This window comes from Anabrus simplex, chromosome 6 (assembly GCF_040414725.1).
Source record: "Anabrus simplex isolate iqAnaSimp1 chromosome 6, ASM4041472v1, whole genome shotgun sequence".
NCBI lineage: Eukaryota > Metazoa > Arthropoda > Insecta > Orthoptera > Tettigoniidae > Anabrus > Anabrus simplex.
This window is the reverse complement of record NC_090270.1, coordinates 149,898,086-149,924,168: the sequence shown is the minus strand read 5'-3', so window position 1 is coordinate 149,924,168 and position 26,083 is coordinate 149,898,086. Positions and strand designations below refer to the sequence as shown.

The 26,083-nt window shown below is 43.0% G+C and overlaps 1 protein-coding gene across 1 annotated transcript in view; it reads right to left on the bottom strand.

Annotated features, from left to right (window-relative positions):
* Nucleotides 1-13,143: 13,143 nt before the first annotated feature.
* LOC136875590 (hemolymph lipopolysaccharide-binding protein) overlaps nucleotides 13,144-26,083 on the bottom strand; it is a 42,724-nt gene continuing 29,784 nt past the window's right edge. Inside the window, exons 4-5 of the mRNA XM_067149133.2 lie at nucleotides 18,351-18,626; nucleotides 13,144-13,404 (exon numbers count right to left, since the gene is read on the bottom strand). Coding sequence (XP_067005234.2) covers nucleotides 13,250-13,404; nucleotides 18,351-18,626 — 431 coding nt within the window. The 3' untranslated portion in view covers nucleotides 13,144-13,249. The remainder of the gene's footprint in view (nucleotides 13,405-18,350; nucleotides 18,627-26,083) is intronic.

Below are 26,083 nucleotides of genomic sequence, written 5' to 3'. Positions count from 1 at the left end.
CTTTGAGGACTACAAAAAATTTAAAATATTATTTCTGTACAGAAGTAGGTAAAGTCTTGAATTATTAAAGTACTTTCACGGTTTTCAGAGACGCTGAGGTGCCGGAATATTGCCTCGCAGGAGATACTTAATGTGCCGGTGAATCTACTGACACGAGACTGCTGTATTTCAGTATCTTCAAATACGAATGTGATTAGCTTTTTTTTGTTTTTTTTTTTTGCTAGGGGCTTTACGTCGCACCGACACAGATAGGTCTTATGGCGACGATGGGATAGGAAAGGCTTAGGAGTTGGAAGGAAGCGGCCGTGGCCTTAATTAAGGTACAGCCCCAGTATTTGCCTGGTGTGAAAATGGGAAACCACGGAAAACCATTTTCAGGGCTGCCGATAATGGGATTCGAACCTACTATCTCCCGGATGCAAGCTCACAGCCGCGCGCCTCTACGCGCACGGCCAACTCGCCCGGTAATGTGATTAGCTAAGATCAAACCTATCATTCCACTTCACTACTACTTTAGTGTTGGAACTGTATTCGTCTCAGTGGGAAAATAGCCTGCTCGCTTTTGGTCCAAGGGATCCCGGGTTCGATTCCCAGCCGCTATCGGGGATTTTAACCTTCAATGATAAATGCCCATGGCATGGGTGTGTGTGCCATCTTAATCATTAGAATGCATACAATGTAATACGTAGGGCCCCTTCCTCACAGGAGCGCAGGTCGGCTACATGGCATCAACTCGAAAGATCTGCCCTAGGCCTCTCCGAATAATAATAATAATAATAATAATAATAATAATAATAATAATAATAATAATAATAATAATAATAACAAGTGGCATTACGTCTCACTAAATACTTTTCAGTTTTCGGAGACGCCGAGGTGCAGAAATTATGTCTCGCAGGAGTTCTTCCACTTGCCAGTAAATCTATCGACACGAGGCTGACATATTTGGGCACCTTAAAATACCAACCAACTCAGCCGGGATTGAGCCTGTCAACTTGGGGTCAGAAGGCTAGCGCGTCAACTGTCTGAGCCACTCATCCCGTATCACGCCATTATTATTATTATTATTATTATTATTATTATAATATTGCAACTGCATGTTACTAAGACAGGAATTGTGCACTCAATTCTGCATCTGGTGACCCTAGAGGGCAACTGTTTCACAAGTCAGAAATTACGCGATTACCCGTAAGCACCGAAGTCTTCATGTGTGACATAATCACGAGGTCCGGTCAGTTGAGACCGTCGTAAGTATTTTACATTGTAATAAGTATGAATGCTAGCATTGCCTAGGCACATGTACCGTACTCAGTAATAACCAAGCTTCGGATAATTATATGCATTTGTATATGGCCTATGCAGTTGCATATTTGGAGCAGTTTTATCTTAACAGTGTATATTTTGGGATTTTCCTCCTATTAGGGCATATTTCAAAAGTATTGTTAGTCTTGAGTGTAGACATCAGCTTTTGTATGACACTATTGGAAAATATGGCATGTATTTGAGATAGCTGAAGTGTTAAGCATTGCTGGTTATTCTCAAGTAGGCTGTTTGACAGGTCGGCAATGTGTTTAAATTTAACAACACCAGCTCTACATCCGGCCATGACTTTGTCTACCCCAACGCCGTCTGACGGCGGTGGTCTACCCGCAACGAGAATAGGTGGGTACTGATTCTCAGAATGTCCGTTAGGGTACGTTTATGATGCAGCTTCGCTGCTGGCATATCGCCAAGCCTCGCTGCTCGACGTTAGGCGATGATGAAACAAACTATTGGATCACAGTCGGTGCTTTTACCTTGCAGTCCGGCTCATAGCTGCGCTGCTGGCTGCTATCCTTGACACATCCAAGGTCTCAAACACGTTTGATTTTCAAGCCTGGCACATCGTTGGCTATCCTGTAACTTGGACTGTGATTGGTTCTTTCATGGTCACCCGCTCTCCCAATCTTCCCCTCTTCGCACTCTATGCAAATGTGCAGCGATCACTTGCTCACTTGCTATCTGAATCTGTCTTCGAACGCAACGCCATTTGGAACCAGCGGCACGCGCATGATCATAAGAGGTTCATATGGCATAAAAGAAGTGACGAGATGACGAGCGGCCAGTAGATCTTGTTCTCCGTTTTATGAGGAAGAGTGGCCGTTTTATCGTGTTTAAAAGTGAAGATTTAATTTGTAATTCTTTGTATTGTTAACTACTATTTTATTCTACCGGACGAGTTGGCCGTGCGGTTAGGGGCGCGCAGCTGTGAGCTTGCATCCGGGAGACAGCAACCCCACTGTCTGCGACCCTGAAGATGGTTTTCCGTAGTTTCCCATTTTTTTTGCTATTTTGCTTAAAGTCGCACCGACACAGGTATGTATTATGGCGATGATGGGATAGGAAAGGTCTAGGAAATGGAAGGAAGTGGATGTTTCCTTAATTAAGGTACAGCCCCGGAATTTGCCTTGTGTGAAAATGGAAAACCACGGAAAACCATCTTCAGGGCTGGCGACAGTGGGGCTCGAACCCACTATCTCCCGATTACTGGATACTGGCCGCACTTAAGCGACTGCACCTATCGAGCTCGGTCCCATTTTTACACCAGGCAAATGCTGGGGCTGTACCTTAATTAAGGCCACGGCCGATTCCTTTCTATTCCTAGTCCTTTCCTCTCCCATCGTCGCCATAAAATGCATCTGTGTTTTGCGACGTAAAACAAATAGCAGAAAACTATTTTATTCTATTGACTTTGTGTTTATCTATTTACTTATATATCAATGCCTTGTTCAATTTTATTACGTTTTATTCTTTTTAATTTAAGCGGAAAATAAGGCATTGCGAATTAGATCCACTACTTATTTTAAATTCATAGTAATTTTCCTCGTCATTATCATTTTTCAAATGCTAGTCAGTGGGTTAATTATAACTTTTAATCCATTTCGTCTCATTTCGTACCATCAAGGGCCGATGACCTAGATGTTAGCCCACTTTAAACTACAAGCATCATCATCATCATCATCATCATCAAACTATGGAATGAAGTGGCAAAAGAATGAGGAACGATTAGGTCAACTTTGTTCTTTTATTCTTGCTATTTAGGGGACCTCTATCATTGCAAGCAGGTGATTTATATGAAGTACCTCGTTTTTCATGGAAAGTTCGACAGTTATTTTTTCAAACTGTAAATATATTTTGTTTAGGAGACCTAACTAAAATCTAAACGAGATACTCCATAACGCCTTATTTTAAATTATTCAAAGGTACACTATTAATTACGAAATTGAACATTTGTAGTTTCATTCTTCAATCAACTCCCGCAGTAGAAATGCACTGAAAAATCCAGGCGACTAATTTTACACTTTTTATTTCACATTCAGTACATCAAATTACTGTAAGATGCACTCGCCAACAGAACTGCAACTCACTCGCTAAAAAGAATCTCTGAATTTATTCCGCACTTCAAAAGCTTCAGCTGGAGCTGCGTTGTATCTCCTCGACGGGGTAGCTCTTGGAAGTATGTCTTTGTAGTCTAAGTGTTCATCCCCTCTATAGCTATAATCAAATTTTGCAAAACACAAACAGCCTTAACTATCAGTTCAGCTGTTTTGAATTTTTGACTACAGCTGAGAACTGCCAGCAGCGTGCGTGCGGGACTGCTACAGGGTAAAAGCTCCATGGCGAGCAGCCTGTCTCTAGTCAGCAGCGAGGTGCTAGGGCGAGCATCCATGTGCCAGCAGCGAAGCTGCAGCATAAACGTACCCTTACAGCAGGGCTATCACTTCCACACTTCGTAAATGCAGGCAGTTTCTCTCATCGGTTGGCTGGTAGGCGAGCGCAGCTTATCTGCCTTCCGTTGACTCATCACTCCCCGCTCCGCGACATAACAACAAGGACAACACCTCGCTTACTTTATCCGTGCATAATATGAGTTAACAATTAAAATTAAGAAGAAAAGAATTAAGAAAATTAGCATTTAAGAATAAAGAAAATAATATCGTACCTTATGAAAGTAGATGTTGGTTGTATGGCTGTATAGTATCAATTTTATCATTTTCGTTGCCCGGCGTGCTGAGCTCTTTGAAATCCTGGCTTATTGTCCAAATCGTCTTAGTATTTTATAGGCTTATGTTCTAATCTTTCTGCAATTTCATTTACCTTTTCCCCGTAAAGTACGCGTTTCTTAACACTTCGCTACTTATAGAGTAGAGAACGAGTTCGTCTCAATTTGTTTATGAGTTTCCGCATGGTCCCTCTATGTGGAGGGCGTACACATGTAAATTTGGTAACAAACACCTAAGGACTTTCCTACAAGACTCTGTTTTCATATAATTATTGTACATATATACCTTTTTCTCTACCGTGTACACATGTGGAGGCATTATGAGAATTAAACCTCGAAGAAACACTTCACAACTCGACAACAGCCGGAGCGACAGATCAACACTTAATACACGTTCTAAGCACGGACCTGAACTGCAAAGTGCGGGCATTCCTGTGCTGTCGCTGCGCTGTGTAGAGTCAACGGAAGGCAGATAAGCTGGGCGCGCCTGTCGGCCAACCGATCAGAGAAACTCACTGTAGTTACTTTTCATACACATTTAGTTCTTATCAGTCTCACTTTGGTTGAGCTGAAAGAGGATGTAGTTCCTAGTCACTTACGTTAAAGAACAGCTGTTAGTGAATTTAGTGTACGCGAGTTTCAAGGCTTTTCAAGTGGCGGAGGTATGTTTTGCAAATACTGTAGCGCAGTCGTAAACACAGCTAAAAAGTATCAAATCCAACATAATCTTCAAACAACGAAACACAACAGATTTAAAGAGGTAAACTTGAAACGAAAACACCAGCCTCTTATACCAACCACATTAGTTAAACCTGGACCAACATGAAGTAAATTCAATGAAGACCTGTGTAAAGAATTTGTCTCGGCAAACATCCCACTGGCTAAGTTAAACAATAAGAACTTGGCTCAGTTTCTGCAGGAGTATAAGAAACAACCAGTCCCAGATGAATCAACAATTAGAAAGAATTATATTCCTGAGCTTTAAAAAGCAACAAGCTGATGAACCCGTACTTCTCTACGGGATTTTCAGAAAGACAGACTTTCTGGTTTTCCTAACTGAAGTCAGCATAAGTCATTACAAAAACGTCAGTAGGAAAATAGTGATTAAAAGCAATGTTATCGTATAAAATACTCGATCAAATGAAAAACCGCACATTTTCTCACTTTTAACGAACAGTACTGCGGTGTCGATCTAACAGCCCGAAGTTCCAAAGCTGGAATGACCAGGCCGCAGAGAGCCGTGAACACTCTTCTGCAATTATTCCGTTAAAATAATATGCACACTGATCATTCCAATCAGTGCCTCAGAATAGGGATTGCATAGCTCGAATGCTATGATGAACCAGTGTGTTACGTACCAGTAGTATCAGAAAATTTACAAACCAGAGGAATGGCATGCTGAAGAAGAAAGTTATCTAACTCCCCAGCTAATATTCAGACAGGGTGTTGCACTTGGTACGACCGGGCGAGTTGTCCGTGTGGTTAAGGGCGCGCAGTTGTGAGCTTGCATCCGGGAGACTGTGGATTCGAACCTCACTGTCGGCAACACTGAATATGGTATTCAGTGGTTTGCCATTTTCACACCACGCAAATGCTGGGGCTGTACCTTAATTAATGTCAAAGCCACTTCCCTCACACTCCTAGCTCTTTCCTATACCATCATCGCTATTAGACCTATCTGTATCGGTGCGACGTAAGGCAAATTAAAAAAGTACTCGGTACGCAGCAGTAATCCTATCTATCGGAGATGAGTGGCAGCAGAAGACACAAAGCACATCACAACAATGATCAATGTAATGTTATTGTTGATCTATTGTATGAGCTTTCTGTATTGTAGGCCTTCACATTTAGTTTTCTTTCTACTTTGTGATATTAGGGCGTCTTATAAAATTATTCATAGCGTAGACTGTAGTTCCTTATTTTCCAACTTTACACACCGATTTTCATTTAATTATGTTTACCCATTTTCTCCTGATTCGGCGCTGATATGGACTTAGTAACGAAAATTCAAATTCATGAATCTGTGATCATAACTGTTACGGTAAAAATGTATAAGACATAAATGATAGAAAATTTAATACTATATAACTTTAGTTATGTGGTATTTATCGATATGGCCACTAATAACATGAATATTTGAGAATTCAATTTTATGTCTTTCTCAAAACTACTGTATCACTCAGCGTGAATGAAATTATGTACGACCTAGATTATAACGACTTATTCCCGACTTTACATACCGATTTTCATTGAGACAGCACCGATAATAACATAAATATTTGAGAATGAAATTTTAGGCCTTCCCCTAAACTACCATTTATCTGAGCGGGAATACCATTATTTATGTCCTAGATTATAGAAACTTATTCTCCGACTTCGCTTATTATCAATTTTCGTTATGATAGACTACTAATAACAAATATTTGACAATTAAATTTTAGTCCTTACCCTAAACTACCATTTCACTCAGAGTGAATACAATTATTTTTCACCTAGATTATAGCGACTTATTCCCCGATACTGCATACTGATTTTCATTAAGATACGACCACTAATACCATAAATATTTAAGAATTACATTTCAGGCCTTCCCCTAAACTACCATATCGCTCAGCGTGAATAAAATTATTTATAGCCTAGATTATAGCGACTTATTTCCGGACTTTGCATACCGATTTTCATTAAATTCTCTTCATTCGTTTTCTCGTGATGCGTGTACATACATACATACATACATACATACATACATACATACATACATACATACATACATACATACATACATAGATGCATACATACATGAATACATACATATAGACAGACATACGGATAGACAGATAGACATTACAGAAAATTGAAAAGTGCATTTCCTTGTTACTGTTGATACGGCTGATACAGAAATACCATCCTTTTTAAATTCTGAGCAATGCACAGACAAAACTCTTATTTTACACTGACTGACAGAGCAAATGCAACACCAAGAAGGAGTGGTCAGAACTTTATGCCAATTGCAGGGTAGACTGACGTCACTGAGGTATACTCATGATGTGAAATGCGCCGCTGTGCTGCGCACGTAGCGAACGATAAATGGGACACGGCGTTGGCGAATGGCCCACTTCGTACCGTGATTTCTCAGCCGACAGTCATTGTAGAACGTGTTGTCGTGTGCCACAGGACACGTGTATAGCTAAGAATGCCAGGCCGCCGTCAACGGAGGCATTTCCAGCAGACAGACGACTTTACGAGGGGTATGGTGATCGGGCTGAGAAGGGCAGGTTGGTCGCTTCGTCAAATCGCAGCCGATACCCATAGGCATGTGTCCACGGTGCAGCGCCTGTGGCGAAGATGGTTGGCGCAGGGACATGTGGCACGTGCGAGAGGTCCAGGCGCAGCCCGAGTGACGTCAGCACGCGAGGATCGGCGCATCCGCCGCCAAGCGGTGGCAGCCCCGCACGCCACGTCAACTGCCATTCTTCAGCATGTGCAAGACACCCTGGCTGTTCCAATATCGACCAGAACAATTTCCCGTCGATTGGTTGAAGGAGGCCTGCACTGCCGGCGTCCGTTCAGAAGATTACCATTGACTCCACAGCATAGACGTGCACGCCTGGCATGGTGCCGGGCTAGAGCGACTTGGATGAGGGAATGGCGGAACGTCGTGTTCTCCGATGAGTCACGCTTCTGTTCTGTCAGTGATAGTCACAGCAGACGAGTGTGGCGTCGGCGCGGAGAAAGGTCAAATCCGGCAGTAACTGTGGAGCGCCCTACCGCTAGACAACGCGGCATCATGGTTTGGGGCGCTATTGCGTATGATTCCACGTCACCTCTAGTGCGTATTCAAGGCACGTTAAATGCCCACCGCTACGTGCAGCATGTGCTGCGGCCGGTGGCACTCCCGTACCTTCAGGGGCTGCCCAATGCTCTGTTTCAGCAGGATAATGCCCGCCACACACTGCTCACATCTCCCAACAGGCTCTACGAGGTGTACAGATGCTTCCGTGGCCAGCGTACTCTCCGGATCTCTCACCAATCGAACACGTGTGGGATCTCACTGGACGCCGTTTGCAAACTCTGCCCCAGCCTCGTACGGACGACCAACTGTGGCAAATGGTTGACAGAGAATGGAGAACCATCCCTCAGGACACCATCCGCACTCTTATTGACTCTGTACCTCGACGTGTTTCTGCGTGCATCGCCGCTCGCGGTGGTCCTACATCCTACTGAGTCGATACCGTGCGCATTGTGTAACCTGCATATCGCTTGAAATAAACATCAATTATTCGTCCGTGCCGTCTCTGTTTTTTCCCCAACTTTCATCCCTTTCGAACCACTCCTTCTTGGTGTTGCATTTGCTCTGTCAGTCAGTGTATATATATAGACGGTCAACTTAACTAAAGGAAAAGGCTGGTGGAAAATATATTTTGGTCTCACTAGACGAAACAACGGACGTGGATCAAAGAATTGTAGCTAACTTCATGTTTGGAATAAAAGGAGAGGAAGAAGAGACAAATCATATCTACTAAATATGGCTGTATTACCTAAGGCGCGTCACTCAACAGTAGCTGCATTTTTTAATGATGCACGTTCTTGTTTGTGGCCATCAGGCATTCTTTACCATCATGTTCTCGTGGCCGGCACTGATGTTGCACCGTACATGTGTAAAGCCATGGGAAGTCTTGGGATATTATATTCCGAGATGGTAAAAATCACTTGTGTAGCACATGGACTTCATCGAGTCGCTGAAGGAGTCCGGGCTTTTTTCCTGAAGTAAACGCGTTGATCTCTACAGTGAAAGGTATGTTCCTGAAGACCCCAATTTACGAGAAATTATTTTCGAATGCAGCTGATGATGTGCCGCTACCGCCTTCACCAGTTTATACAAGATGGGGAACGTGACCCGTATCTGCTGTTTATTATGCCGACTACGGCATTTTGAGGCAGTAACAAAGGTAGTTGAGCACCTCGATTCTGAAGAAGCTGCTTGTATTAAAGGAGCTCAAAAAGTCTCGAACAAATATGGTGTTCGTGAGCAACTTATATTAATTCGTTCCAAATTGCATTACATACCTTTAGCCATCAAGGAATTGCAAGGAAAGGGACTGCCTCTTCACATTGGTATTGGCATTGTTGAAGACGTCGAACGATCTCTAATGAACCTAATTAATCAAGTTTTCTCGTAAACATTGCAGAGCGTAGTGCTAAAAAACTCCGGTCTCCTCAAACTTTAAAGCATTTCTGGTGTTATCCAAGGCAAAAGGCAAATTTGACAGTGCCGATATTAGAAGTCTCAAATTGGAGAGTGCTCCAATTGTGGCATGTTATACGAAGATAGTGTTTTTTAAGTCATTTTAAGCGAAAATAGGCGCATTTTCGTGTTTCAAAACCTATCACATCATGCATTGATTAAGTGTAATCAAGACGTTTACATTTTATTGACAAATTGGAGCATTTTACTATGGTACGATACGTAATTCGTCTTTATTTTCGCGAAGTGTAACATTCATTTCTTATAATATAAACCGCTAATTGATATCAGATATATTGGTGTTTTTAATGCATATTTCAAATTTTTAGTGCATATTTTGACACTTGCAGTGCATATTTGCGTGCATATTTTGACATTTTAATTGCAGTATTATCCTCCGAAGGCTGGTACTAGCATTTTGTAATGGGGAAGTACTAGTATGACCGGGCGAGTTGGTGTGAGTCGCGTAGCTGTGAGCTTGCAGTCGGGAGACAGTGGGCTCGAATCCCACCTGCAACAGATCTGAAGGTGCTTTTCCGCCAATTTTAGCTCCAGGCAAATGCTGGGACTGTACCTGAATTAAAACCACGTCCGCTTCTTTCCCAATCCTAGCCCTTCCCCATCCTTGCGACTCCGGAAACCTTCAATTGTTAATACGACGTTAAACCACTAGCAAAAAAAGAAGATTTCGTTATGCGAAAATTCCATACAGATACTGGATGAGCTTCGTTACGAATTTGAGTTGCACTTCATAAAGATGGAACACTGAAAATGTTGTGTTCTAGTGACCGAGACATCATGGCGGCGCAGGGTTTTGGTGACTACTTATATCGATTTTTCCCGTAGTAATAACAACGTGTTAGAACTACCTCATCATCATGGGCTGCCAGGCCCGGGGGCAAGGTGGGGACGCCCCCCTCCACCTAGCTTTCAGGGAAAGGAAAAAATCTAATACAGTCAGGTGATTTTCTTTTAAGAAAATCGGTATTACGTAGAAGTGGTAGGGAATACAGTGTGTGGTATTCTACCATAGAGTACAAGTCGCCATTGATCTTCCAAAATATTAAAAACACTACATACCCCCAGGTCTAGCTCCCCCACCCCCCTACAAACTATCCTAAGGGCGCCCTTGCTCACCATTACTTTCGCGGAATATTCACTCCTAATGTGTGCTTCTATATCATCACATACTGCACCATCACTTTCTCATTGTTTCACTAATTTTGGAGTCCAAACTACGATCACTATGAAGAAAGATATTGTTTTCACTGCTGTCTCCATCGCGACAGCCCTCATCAAGCCACTCATGCGCGACTTGAGTAAAAATTTCACTTGAAACACGTTCCTGCACGACTGTTCTTATAACACGCCTTCCTGACGGCAGAGTTATCGCTGAGACTGTTCACTTCACACACAGTGATAACGTAAAAACCGAAATGTGGTCAACAGCCAGCTTCCAGGAAATGAATCACGACTGATCATTGGTCTGTTCGCTTCACACCCACTGATAACGTGAACACTGAGGTCCTCTTCCAGGTCATCAATCACGACTGCGCGTAACCTTGAACTGTTAACAGCCATGCTACAGGGAGGAATTTATTATTTGAAATCAACAATGAGGAAGCCAGTGACACACGTTTCTGCAACAGGGGAGTTTCATGATATTTAAAATCAATAATGGAGTAACGGAGAGCCTCCGTGGCTCAGGCGGCAGTGCACCGACCTCTCACCGCCGGGGTCCGTGGTTCAAATCCCGGTCACTCCATGTGAGATTTGTGCTGGACAAAGCGGAGGCGGGACAGGTTTTTCTCAGGCCACTCCGGTTTTCCCTGTCATATTTCATTCCAGCAACACTTTCCAGTATCTTTTCTTTTCATCTGGCAGTCATTAATCAATGCCCCCGAGGAGTGCGACAGGCTTCGGCAGCCGGCACACTTCCTATCCTCGCCGCTAGATGGGGGCTTCATTCATTCCATTCCTGACCCGGTCGAATGACTGGAAACAGGCTGTGGATTTTCATTTCAGAGCAGTAGCGGTTTCGGTGGTCGGACTTCAATACTTCAGGGTTAAACATGAGTGTTAATAGCGGGTTTGTAGGAGACCTTTCCGTACTGCAATCTTCGGGCAGGCTCGGCCGTACGAGAATCAACTGGCGGTACATGCGCGCTCCGATGAACAAACGTCAAGCACTATGGTGGTAGCTTTCACAGTAGTCAATGTTCAAGTATAGACGTGTTTTGCTTCAACACGATGCGCTTTGTCCTTCAGCTTAGGCCCTTTCGTCCACCGGTGCAACGCAACTGCGATCCGATTTTTAAAAAGTCAAATGACCGTCGAACGGGAGTCGTTTCACATTCGGACCCCTGTTAACTGCGTAGTTCTCGTCCACCCACGGGACTGTAATGCACTCGTCGATCAAATAACAAACGACTGGCTTGCCAGTTGCGTGGCCCGACTTGAGTCAGACGCTCCTGCTATTTTTTAATAATTCGCCACTCGTATAATTCAAGCGTATTACGTCAGGATTTGTGTATACAACTTGCAGAAGCCGTGGAAAAGCACCCTTGTTCATTTCTCTTTTTTGGCTAGTTGCTTGACGACGCACCGACACAGATAGGTCTTATGGCGACGATGGGACAGGAAAGGGTTAGGACTGGGAAAGAAGCGGCCGTGGCCTTAATTAAGGTACAGCCCCAGCATTTGCCTGGTGTGAAAATGGGAAACCACGGAAAACCATTTTCAGGGCTGCCGACAGTGGGGTTCGAACCTATCTTCCGAATATAGATACGGGCCGCACTTAAGCGACTGCAGCTATCGAGCTCGGTGGGAAGGAAGTGGCGGTGGCCTTAATTTGCCTGATGTGAAAATGGGAAACCACGGAAAACCATCTTCAGAGCTGCCGACAGTGGAGTTCGAACCCACTATCTCCCGGATGCAAGCTCACAGCTGCGCGCTCCTAACCGCACGGCCAACTCGCCCGGTCCCTTCTTTATTCAACTATAGCGTATCAGAATACTGCTTCTATTCGAATATTTCTAGTGAAGAATATCCTTGTTTTATGATTAGTAATAGGCATTTAAATGGCAAATTTGGGTCTTTTCATATTTCATGGTTTCTTTTCACCTGTTTTCAACAAGTTCGAGCATAGCCTATTTAATAGTAGTTTTTCTATATGTCGAACTTTTGATTCTTTGAAACTTTGTGCTAAAGTGATTGTGTAGAATATAATAATCGCAAATACAACTTAATTCAAAGTAATCGGTAGTCCTTCTTCCACTGAGATACATCTCCTCCTGTTTGAGTCCTTCTTTCTGATTACGATGCCAAGTTTTCCAATCAGCTGCTTGAACTTTTCCCTGGACATCCTGTAAGATCCTTTGAACTTTTCTTCGTCTTCAAGTTCTCGGACTAACGCGATTGAACGTGATTGATTTTCACGAATGAAAGGATGAACCCAAAATTCCCGCCTTCTTTGAAGCCTTCTCAGGTACCAGTACGCAAACGACAACATTCCGATTACGCACCGCACGGCTTGCCACTCTGGAGCAGACGAACAAATTTCGATTTGACCGTCACAGAAGTGTTGCGTCAGTGGACGAAGAACATGCAACGCAACTCTCATACAACTGTCCTAAACAAGTTGGGTTTAAGTTGGGTTGCGTTGCGTTGCACCGGTGGACGAAGGGCGTTAGATAAACAGTAACCTTATTAACAAACAGTAGTAGTATACTGGACCATACTCTCCATTTCATCCCTCAAGTCAGCTCCCTGCGTTTTGCCATAGAAGAGAAACTCGCCCCGTGTGATGTAATATGACTGCTATTGAATCTGGGACTAACTGAATAATAATCAAGAATGGAAAGGAACGATGTGTCAAATATTTTATATTAAATAATATTAAATTATGGTAGAACATTGATTTTGATCATCCATAGTAACGCTACAGTCATAATTCTTGGAAGTCATATTTTCTGTTCACAGAAGAAAGGCAGTGGTAGCTCACAGTGTACATCATTCATTTTTCCATTTCTCACCATCGTGACACAGTTTTCTTCCTCTTTCCCGCCACCATTATTAGGTTCACCATTCTCCCAATTCTGATAAGTGAGCGAGTTACCTGTAAAAGCAAATGTTACAATATTAATATTAAAGTATAAATCTGATAAATGGTACATAGCGAAATATATTTCTTATGTATCATCTTCATTCACCATAAAGATATATTTTGGTGAATACAGGGTGTCCCAGGAGGAATGGTCAATATTCAGGGATATGAAAGGAATGATCATTTGAAGCAAAAAAATCATATGGACATGTACCCTATTCCAAATGGTTTCCATGATAGAAAATTTAATGTACATCTTTTCTGGGCTAGTGGCGAGCATGTATGAGTTTTACCCAGCCAATATCTTTGACGTTTCGAAATGGGTACAAGTTTTATGCATGTAATGTTCACCATGCACATGTTCGTGGGACATTGAGACGTGCAGAAAGTTGCCGTGTGCTGGTAGTAGCTCTACGCTGCACCATTTCAACAATGTGTTGCTGTTCCTGCACTGGTTGTTGAACTACAGGTTCAGAAGGAAAATGGGAACTTGAAGAATACCTGTTTCACGCAATATGCTGAAGACTCTGGTAAAAACTCTACGATGAGGAATTCGACGTGTCGGAAAGCATCGCCGGTATTCCTCAATAGCAGCAGGAGCACTACAATTGCAGAAGCCGTAAGCGTACAGCATATCTGCATACAATATCTTATAGGTGAAGCTTCCACGGTGTGTAGAATTATTTAGTTTATTTTCCGGGTTGAACAGTGTTTTTGTTTTCTGTACATTACGTACAGCTTGTCGACGTTTCGAATACATTGCAGTATTCTTCGTCAAGCCGACTGAAATACCCCTACTCGATCCGAGGTAATCAGTCTCCCAGTCAGCAATCACACTACAAGGGTGGTTCCTGACCTTGGTCTTTTATATCCTAGCCTTTCTGGCTGGCGTAAGCCCCCTGGCTATCTCGTGAGAATTCTGGAAGGTATGTGTCACAGCCAGGTAGTGGGGCTTGCCCAAGCTGTTATGTAATTGGAGGTTCGGCCTGCGTGTGGATATAAAAGACAAAGGTCAGGAACCACCCTTGTATTGTTGGGAGATCAGAAGAATGCACATGCTCGGTGAGGCAGGGGGTGAAGGGATTTTCACCAGCACAGCCAGTGACGCAATGGTTACCGTAGCAACTCCGCTACTATCCAGGCGACTTCATATTGTCTTCTACTGGCAGCTCTTCGCTCTTGTCAGTTGTAATCCAGCAAACTGCAAGGTGTGAGTCAATGTTTTCGTGTAGCAGTTAAGAGCAGATAAGAGCCGATCTGTCTGGGCAAAACAGGAAGTTCGTGCTTGCAGGCCAAATTCCTCATACTTGCATTCTTCTCATCTCTACACAGTAGTGTGATTGCTGCCTGCGAGACTGATTACCTCGGATCGACTAGGCGTATTGGGTACTTCAGTCGTCTTGAAAAAGAATACTGCAATGTATTCGAAACGTAGGCAAACTATACGTAATGTACAGATAACAACAACACGGTTCAACCCGGAAAATAAACTAAATAATGCATACAATATTCTTCATTGGTGTACTGTAGATGTGTAGCATTTTAGCCAGCGCGTGTACAAATACAATTAAGCGATGCTTCTCTCTGATACACTCTCAGAACCTCGCACTACTCCACTCACAACACACCATGGGCAACTACGCGTTCAACGGGCTAGTTTAATGGCGGAAAGACATCCAGAGCAAAGAGATGGAAAGCAACGAGGTAGGTTGGGCTAGAATAAAACATCACTAGGCCACTAGGCCAAAAACAAACGTAAATTAAATGATTGTGTTCTATCTCGGAAATCATTCGGAATAGCGCATAAGTTCATATGAACGTTTTGCTTCAAATGATCGTGACTCTCATATCTCTGAATATTGATCATTTTAAGGTTTAAGGTTTCAAACTATGAACTATCCGGGAGATGTAATACAAGATTTTTATGAGTGTAGCGATGAACTGTATAATTTGGTCACAAATGATAGTTACGTCTTTCTTCGATATATACTAGGCATAAAGCATTACAATGGATAGTGAAAGGAAAGTCTCATATCAGATGCATATTCAGCCTACAGCTCTGGCACATTACAATACTTACGCCCGTCTGTGGATAGTAAAGTGGTGAAGTGTAAGTTTTCAGATTTTTGAAAGGTGAAAAATTAAATCATTCGACACTCTATATCGTGCGATGTTGGCTTGTGATGCTTTCAGCATTTACCCGACAACATTAATTAAACCTCAGCAAATTCGCGAACAACAGAGATTAATTTATCTACCATCTAGTAGAGTAATTATCAGCATCGACATTGACACAAAGAGACTTGACTGGCATGAAGTCAGAATACCTGCACACGGTAGCTAAGGCCATTATTTTAAAATAGCATCATATTTCTCGGTCGTTACTCAATAGATAAGTGATAATATTCTAGACATTGTGCATGTTGCACCATCATCCTGAGGACTGATTCGATACTAAAAGTTCCTCAAACTGCTGTCACCGAAGTGACGTACCAAGGTACTAAGGCGCGAGACAAGTTTCCATTGCTCTCTTGACGTAGCCACAAGGTGCTATTACATATGTCTGCCAGTCCAGCAAACTCTGTGTACACCGGCTGGCATTAGAAACCATTATACATGGCGTGACTACCGAGTGACGTCATTTTTGTGATTTTCTCAAGAGGAGACCACAGTTCAAATCCTGGACATTGTGTATGGGATTTATGAGATTAAATTTCAGGTTCTGTGGTTCGGATTCTACGTAAACCTGGAACCCTTTCGGCTATGACAATGATAATAAAAGCCACGTACATCTATTGGCTAGCTAGAACAGTCTTATAATCATTGAAATTGATGGTGTCCTAGCAGTTTTGAAGTCAGCATAAACAGTCATACCTCTTGTTTGTTTTCCTTGTTACCCGCTTCAAACACATGGGAAAGAAATTAGATAAAATTTCTTTGAAGATGTAACTCAGTATCATCTGCCATATCTTAACACATTTCTGTGCTCACAATTGAGCAGTTCACGAGAAAACGTTTCGCTTATACAATGTCCCATAAATTCTACATAAATTACGGTATCAGTTGTTTACGTAATCGCATTGGGGAGCGTGAAGAGAAAAATGTAAGAAACGTCTAGTAACATATAAACCAAACCAAACCCCATTGCGCAAGAGCCGCGAAGTGCCATGGCCTACCAAGCCCGAAGGCCTGCAGATTACGAGGTGTCATGCAGTCGGCACGACGAATACTCTCTGCCGTTTTCTCGTCTTTCTAGACCTGGGCCGCCATCTCACCGTCAGATGACTCCTCAATCAGTAGTGGCGATTGGGAATTGAAAGTGTGCGGGGAGGAGGAGGACGGGAGCAAAACAATTTACAGGCAAGATAAAGTACCCGGGTTTGTAATAATTAAAAAGTAAAGGAACGAATTAGCTGATAAGACAACAGGGCTTGTACAGATGGCTTTTTTCTAACAATTCCAATAATTACGAGTTTCAGGCGCCTAAAATGGAATAATAAAGTTTTATCACCCCTAGTCACCTCCACTGTCCCCAATTGTAATCATGTAGGCTGAGTGGACCTCAAAGCAGCCCTCAGATCCAGGAAAAATTCCCTGGCCTGGCCGGGAATTTAAGCCGTGGCCTCCGGGTAAGGGGCACGTACGCTACCCCCCATACCGTGGTGTCGGGTAATAACATACACACGCATAGGAGATTTCCTTGCTTTACCGTAGAATCATATTAACCACCAAACTTGTATGGTATGATACATTTTTGTGTTTTAATTCCTACTATGAGTGGGGAAAATAGTTTTGTTTTAATTATTAAACACCGGATATATAACATAGTTAGTTTGGCTAACAATGTGAATCCAAGAGGTGCATTTTTTAAATCATTTAGAAAAAATAGAACATGGGGTTAAAATTTTAATAATGCTCATTGTACTAATTTTAGTCGCCCGAAAGGTTACTTATATTTATATCTATTTAAGAGCGTAGATAGATACTGATATCGGAATGAATACTAGAGGAATCTCAGCTAAAAACAATGATGTTTCTACTAATTTTAGCTCTCCTTACATGTACTTAAACATGTTTATCGGTCTTGATGTTGAAATCTGTTAAGTAGAACTGCAAACGTCATAAAGCTCGTTGTGAAGATGAAGCTATTTTTTTTCCCTAGTTGCTTTACGTCGCACCGACACAGATGGGTCTTATGGAGACGATGGGACAGGAAGGGGCTAGGAGTGGGAAGGATGCGGCCGTAGCCTTAATTAAGGTACAGCCCCAGCATTTGCTTGGTGTGAAAATTGGAAACCACGGAAAACCATCTTCAGGGCTGCCGACAGTGGGATTCGAACCTACTATCTCCCGAATACTGGATAGTGGTCGCATTTAAGCGACTGCAGCTATCGATCACTGTGTGAATTAAGCATTTATGCAGTTGGGAGTGGAGCAACTCGAATCTTCAGTGTCCCAGACAGAATTTCAGGAGCATCAAAGGCATCACATTAAACTGGAAATGCATATTTCATCCAGGCATGCTTAATCCTGTTATTGTTATTGTTCAACTGATCATGGAATCGTGTGACGTTAATATCAATGTTGTCGAGTAAGACTCTATCGTAAAAAGGTTTGGTAAAAAAAAAGAAAAAGAAAGCGCACATCAAAAAGTTGGATAAGGGAAGTTGCAACAGGTGGAATGGTTGTTACTTGTATGGGTTTATTCGGAGTTACGAACAGAAGAATATGAAAGTTCGAAGGGACACAGAGAGCTAGGAAACCAGTTCGCCACAAGCCACTGACGGTTAGAGGCATGCCCGCACATGCACATCCTAAGTGATTGACCTGTCACTGACGGGTACTACAGCTAGTGCTTAAATAAATGTTTTACTACATTCAACATGTTTCAAAATTTGCAATATATCACATAGCTCTTTCCTCGACGATGTTTCAGATCGCTAGAATGACTTGCTTACCGAACACTGTGACGAAATTTCCTTCATCAGCTTGGTCGTGCACGCCGATATAAGCTTGATTGTTCAACCAGTCGACGTCTGCTATTTTAGGATGCTCTGCAAACATTTTCTTGAGTTCTTCAGCTTCTTTTGGAGTGTCGATGATTGCAAGATGAGCCCCCTCTTGGGCACATCTCCTGCGAGCTCGTTCCCATGAAATGCCTTCCGTGTGGAACTTATAGTATGATCCTAACTCTAAATTTCGTATATAGTTTGGCCTGGGTGCACGGAAAGGCTCTGAAACAAATAATAATAATAATAATAATAATAATAATAATAATAATAATAACAATAATAATAATAATAATAATAATAATAATAATAATAATAATAATCTCAAAATAGAGAGAGCTTACAGACTAACTAAAAACCACTTCTACAAGAAAAGCATCTCATGGTATGCGAAAAAAGGCACTAAAACACTGTAGTAAAATCAGAATGCCTGCATGCCAGCGAATGCCTCTCGATGAATTACAAGTTGGAGAAGGTGGAGATCCTAGAAAGAAGACAGGACAAATTTGGGCAAATATTCTTTTATAGGAAGAGGAGTTAGGGATTGGAATATTTTACCAAGGGAGATGTTCAATAAATTTCCAATTCCTTTGCAGTCATTTAAGAAAAGGCTAGGAAAACAAGTGAAAGGGAATCTGACGTGGATACGGGCAAACAGAAGGCTTGCTGTGCGATGTTGCTGCGTTAAACGAGGCACTAGAAGAGGACATCTGGGTCACAAGGACACTTCTTTAACCTGTTCCTTATTGTCTGGTCAGACACCGTAACTCCAGTGACCCTCCTGAGGTCTTGTTGCAGTTCTCTGGCAGTTGCTAAACGACGCCGTAACGCACAGATGGTCATATATCGGTCATCCTGTGGTGTTGTCATACGTCCAAGACCTTGTCCAACCCTCATTGTGAACTGGCCTGTCTCACTGTAGTGATTCCACAAGTGATGAATAAATGACGGAGAGACAGTGAGATCCACAGCAACACGGCGAAAAGTCCATCCTTCCTGGATCACAGTGACGGCCCTTGCGAATTGAACCTCGTTAATATGTCTCATGGGATGTGCTGGTTTACGTACACCGTGCTCAAATGACCGCAGTAGTCTGTGTACCTCACAACGATACACGGACGCACCGCTATTCACTTTGTTTTGAGGGGCACTTGACAGTTTAATGCATGCCTACGCCTACAGATGGGGTATAACTTCGATTTGACATACCCTTAGTAGCTAAGGTCTCAAGGTCAGTGGCGAAGCGTGAATTAAGTAACGGGGTAGACAGAGATTTTTTTATATAAACTATTTTAATCATATTATGTATGGAATTTTGTTTTCGACGCATACAGATCTACATTCAATATTATATTAATGCATGAAACTAAGACAAATCCTATAACAACCTATAACCCTACATGCACTCGTTTTATTTATAAATATAGACTAAGTAGACAGCGAGAGTTGTCAGATAACAACATACTTTTAGAAAAAAAAAATAGCAATATATTTCATTGCTGTGTAGGTTTAATAAGAGAAATATGAAATAAACGGATTTTGGTACAAGTCACCTTAAACAATATTCTTGTAAATGAGTTCAATCCGCCTGTCCTTCATTTGAGCAAATATATCTGTTACACTCGTCTTGAAGTCAGGCGAATTACTAAGATACCACAGCAGTTCCTTCTCTATGCATAGCTAGAGTTTACAAGTTGGACAGACCCAGGTTGTTCATTGAATTCCTTAAATAGGTTTTAATTCGTTTCAAGGCCCTCATAGCGCGTTCACTAGAAACTGACGTTAACGGAATATACGGCATGTAGTAAGCAATTTTGTTGTTTCCGTATGCACACTCTGGAGGAATGTAAGCCAATAGTTATTGTGGTCATAATACCTTAACTAATATTGGCGAGCAAGAAAATGCGTGTTCTTGAATGGTTTTTATGCTGTCAGTCATTTATTAGGTGTAAGTTTGCTATATTTCGTATTTGAATATTATTATTTTATTTTTAGACGTATTTTTATGATAAAACAAATTCAAAATAATTACATCAAAAGCATGTCTGAGATGGTAGCCAATTCACTTTCTCACACAGCCGCCATTCACACACATCATTCGATGCTTATGCTCCGAGCAGTCAAGACCTCGTGAGAACCCTCCACCGAGCTTGCTTCCTGATTACCGCCAGCTCACCGGCAGTTCCCGTCACTGTTCTCGCCTGCGGTACTTGTCAGTACCGCACCCAGCCGCCAGGAGCGCTTCGCCGAGTGTCCAGCCTGAGCGAGCCCCGGCTCGCCCCCAGCCACCGACCGCCAGCAGCAGCAAGAGTCCCCGGCAACGGCCGCCATCTTGCTTTTCCCAGCCGTTCTCAGCGCGGTCCGACTTTTCAGATATAGTCGTGGGCCCACCTTTCTGCGGTCTCACATATTCGCCCCGGCTGCTCAACGGTCCACCAGTCCAGCCCAGCCGACTCACCGCTAGCCCGTAGGGCTGACTACTACAAAGGAGCAATTTGTCAAGGAAAAAGAGCTATTTGTCTCGCACTCGGTGTGTGCTTGCTCGCGACTTGTCCCGGCGCGACCCGGTTACCAACTACACCTGGCGCGACTGGTACCCCCCGAGTGCACCCAGCCCTGGTCCTCTTAGGAGTTTGACCACTAGTGCTAGCTCCCGTCTCCTCCTCTCCTTCCCAGCCCTTCCACCTCATCTTTTATTACTTCTCTCTCTTTTTCTTTCACTCTTCTTTTATTCAATATGGACAACCCCGGTGGACCGAGTAGCTGGGGCCCATATGTGAACTTCAACCACCTGATGAAAATTGAATTTATAGATTCCGACCCCAAACCCATGGATAATTATCTGGTCATTTCCCCCCCTTCAGAACCCACCCCAACCAATATGAAACTGCTCAGGCAACGCATAGCCGCTGCTCTCCGCTCTTCTACCAACCTAATTCATTGGATAGATGAAAATGCTGACTCCCATGTAATCTTCGTCCTCCCTCGAACCCAGGACTCTCTACCTGTCCTCTCCAACCGCCTTGCCGGTAAAGGTATCCCTTTCTCTCCCGCTGACCAACTTCCGGGATGGCAAGAAATGATGGAGTCACTCCTGGATTCGGAAGACGACGACGAAGAAGAAGAAGACATCGCAATGGAAGAACCACCTCCGTATCAGCATCCATTTCATTACACCAGGAAAAACACCTCCTCCCCCATCAATCCTAACAATAGCCTTCTCATTATTCCACTTTCAAACCCCGGACCCATACCTGCCATTAGAAAAACCGTTATTGAAGCCATAGAGCCGATCCTGAGCAGTCACATCGCAGTCATCGAAGAAACCCATAATAACCATCTCCTTATCACTCCACTCAGCAACAAACTTATTCCGGCCATTCTTCAGAAACTCAAAATTCCTGATTTACCATCTCCTATTCTTATTAATCCAGTCATCATGTCTGCACAGCCAATACCTTCCAACAATAGCCCTCAGACTCCTAACACCCAGGACACTGAAACCCAAACTGACCCCATCTCTGTTACAGAAATTCAATCAGACCCTTTCACTTCTACTGACCCTGTCACCCTGGCTCTCCCCACCCCTCCCCCATCGCCAAGAGAAGACTCTGACCAAGTCCCAGAGCAACCCCTGCCAATCTTCACCAGCAGTGCCACCCAGACACGCCGGAGAAGAAGAAGAAGAAGACGACGAACGCCAGTTCTGAAGACTTCCACTTCGAACCCAGAACCAGTCACCCCCCAGCCCCCCCCTCCACCCCCCGCCCTTCCCTCGTCGTGCAGTGTTACAACTGCCTCCAGCTGCACCATACAGCTGGTACCTGCACCAACTCCACCAGGTGCAATCGGTGCGGCGGCCCCCACCGTCACACCGACTGTCAGGTACCTCGCTTGCAGCCGAGGTGCGCAAATTGCGACGGCAAACATGCGGCGTCGTTCCCCGGGTGCCCATACATCAAGAGTGCTATCAAGAAGCACTATAAGGACTCCAGGCACCTGCAAGGACCAAGATCTCCACCACCACTTCTCAACCACTCTTTTCCCCCGCCGCGTCATCCACCTGCTATCCCAGCCAACCAGGACACCTCCCACTTAACCCAGCTTCTTCTTACTCTTCTTTCCTCTCATCTGTCACCTCATCTTCCCCTCCAAGTCCCCGTTATGCCCTCCCGACAGCTCTTAATCCCGTAAGCCAGCTCACCCTGTTCATCGCCTTGCTACCTTCAACTTGCCTTCTCGTTAATCATATATACAACATCTCTCCAACCCTGCCAACTAGCACTAGTATATATTTGAATACTAATAGCTCAGCGAAGGGAGGTTTCAGCCCTGACATGGCGGACTTGCTCCGTCATCGACAGATTGTTTTTCCTCCATTAGTGTACGTCGTGCTGGTGCTGATGTGAATTATTCACAACGTCGCAGAAACAGACGAGTAGAGTGGCCTAGTGTTCGCCACGGGACTCTCGTGTACTTGACCACAACAAAAAAAAAAAAAAAAAATGGTAGCCAATAAGGGCACCTTTATACCTGAGATCCGGGTACTAGCCAATGAGAGCAAGAAGAGACGCTGGCAATTCTTTCTACTGGGCGGAGAAATCTCGCTATAGGAAAGTCATAGTTTCACAGTTAGCACGTACAGATAGCGTTAGCGCTGCTCTATCTGAAAGCTTTGAAAATCAAAGGGATCATAGATCATACACAGAATGGACAGCGTCTACTTTCGCCAACGTGCTTCGTGTAACTGACACGAGCCCTAACATTGCCGAAGTGAGACGAAAGTAATTAAAGCGAGGAATGCGATAATGTCATGAATGTGGACATAATTAATGTTCCAAAATTAACTGAATTAACTAGACAGTATTTCGTTCACAAAGTGTTAAGGGTACACGCTGTCTACCCTGTCTCCCCTGACGCTTCGCCCCTGCTCAAGGTATGCTGCACGATCATTGGAACCTCACCTACCAAATTAACATTCACATACCAGACGTTAAAAAACATTTTCCCTTAATTTTGTTGAACTGTGTATTTTAATATTGTTGTTATCATCGTCAAAAATGTAAAAATTCAAGAACCTTATGGTCATTAACGTTTTTTGAAAATAAGGCGCGCACTCTATTCGCAGGTTGTAGTGGTTACTGGTTGACATTTAGAACAATTGTATACTACGTGTTCGATATGGTACTGGTGGTGTTATTATTGTTTTCAGAGGAAGTACAACTGGGTAATCACCCTCCGATTAACATGAACCAGAAGGTGGGAAAGTGAAGGTAACGGCAAAAGAAAGAGAAGTACCACGAACATGAAAGATTCCCCAGACCTCGAAAATCTAATACCGTTGAGGTCGGGAAAGAATAATGGTTGACTAACGTTCTTCACCTAAGCACTGCAGGTGCACGCATAAGTGAACACATTCTTCCACATGGGGTTAGAATATATGTCGAAAGATTTAGTAATATGTTGGTAATAATTATCTATGTATTACAAAATGTTTGCATTAAACAGTGTGTCCGGCCGTTATACTGAACCGGAATTCGCTCCCGAATTTCCTACCGGTCAGGCATTGATAGGTTTCTAATTTCACTGAACTTCGAGCAATCATAAAATGAAATCCCTAAATGACCACCCCAATAATAGCTTGCGAAATATTGTCTAGCCCTTAATACATTCTGTACTTAGCGTGTTTCACAGACGTAAGGAGTAACATATTTACATTAGGATATCGGTGAAGCTAAGTGATTAAAATTGCAAACCTGCAATTTCAATCAAACTTGGTACACATATGACTTAGAAAAATACTATGTGAGTAAGACTATGCTTGTGGGCTGGGAAGGAGTGACATTAAAAAATCAATCGAAAATCGCCAATATTATGCCGAATCCATACTTTTCGGGATAGCTGAGATAAACCGTGACATTCAGATGCCGTTCAAGTCTCTATCGCTATTGGGGGTGAAAAGGGCTGAAGAACAAAATCTCATAAATGATCGAGATTGTGTGTCTGGTTTTTTAGCATAGCTTTCTACAAAAACAACCAAACCACATATGACTGTATATCTGGAGAAACATACTGTGGGGGTAAGACCCCTAGCACCCAAAATCGAATACTAGTGTCGAATTCAAATTTTATGCGCTCACTGTAACTTTTAACTAAACACACAACAATAACTGTACGACGACGAAATAGTTCGTATAAAATTAATCAACGTCAGAAGAAAGAAATCTATAAAATTTCACTTGACACAAAATTAACGTATATATTAATATTAATACTGCCGGGCTGTGTGGTTCAGACGGTTAAGGCGCTGCTGACCTTCTGACCCTAACTTGACGGGTTCAATCCTGGCTCAGTCCGATGGTATTTGAATGTGATCAAATACGTCAGCCTCGTGTATGTAGATTTGCTGGCAGGTGAAATAAATCCTGCAGGACTAAATTCCGGCACCTCGGCGTCTCCGAAAACCGAAAAATGTACTTAGTGGCATAAAGCCAATAAAATTATAATGTTAACATATATGCATCCAAAAATAAACATTCAAGAAAGTACGCGAGCAATTCATATCAAGACACGTTATTTCACCTGCCCATAACGAATATTGCTGAGCAGCGCGGGTCTTCTTGTTAAAATAAAATGTATAACATGGCATAATAAAAGACGAGTTAATAAAATCTGCAAATGGGGTGACATGGCGGGATTCCAGCTCGATGGCTAAGTGGTCAGCATATCGGCCTTCTGTACATTGGTCTCCGGATGTTGTGTTTAGTGTGTGTGTGTGTGTATTTGGTGTGCGTGTTTCTGGAAGTTTGGCTACAGTGTAAACATCCAGTCCCCGAACCGAACTGTTTAACGTTCAGTTTCTCATCGACCGCAGATGACTCCTCCTAAGGGCTATACTACGCTAGCAGAAACAACACGAAAATAATATTATTATTATTATTATTAGGGGCCGATGACTTCTAATGTTAGGCCCCTTTAAACAACAAACATTTTCTTCCAAACTCTATGTCTTTGACTAGTGTCTTTTTCCAAACACATTCAGTAAGTAATCAGGCATTATTGACACATCCCAATCGTCTTGGTAGCGGGTTTCAGTTACTCTAATGTCCGACTCGTTGGCTAAATGGTCAGCGTACTGGCCTTGGGTTCAGAGTTTCCCGGGTTCGATTCCCGGCCGGGTCGGGGATTTTAACCTTAATTGGTTAATTCCAAAGGCTCGGGGGCTGGGTTTGTGGCGTATTCAACATTAGAAGTCACCGTAGGTAGGGCCCTCATCTTCACAGACATGCAGGTCACCCAATAGGCCGTCTACTAGAGAAAGACCTGCACCAGGCCTCTCCGGAGGCCATACGCCATTATCATTATTTACTGTAATATCTTTAGGAAACCGCTCACTTCGTTCTTCACTCACTGCACCAAGATTCGCAGGGAAGTAATCAATATGACTGTGAAGAAAATGCACCTTAACAACATTCTACATCCAAGATTTGTAAAGTTTTGTAACATTTCCTCCACAATTTTCCTTATAGTTCTCAGACTGCTTGTTGCCAAGAAACTTTTGTCACTTTCTTGTATGCCAACCATGCTGACATCTCAAACTCGGACATCGACTAAGGGAAGGTCTCATCCTGCATTAGATCACGAATATAGGGTCCGTCGAAAGTGTCTGCTGCCATCTTGGT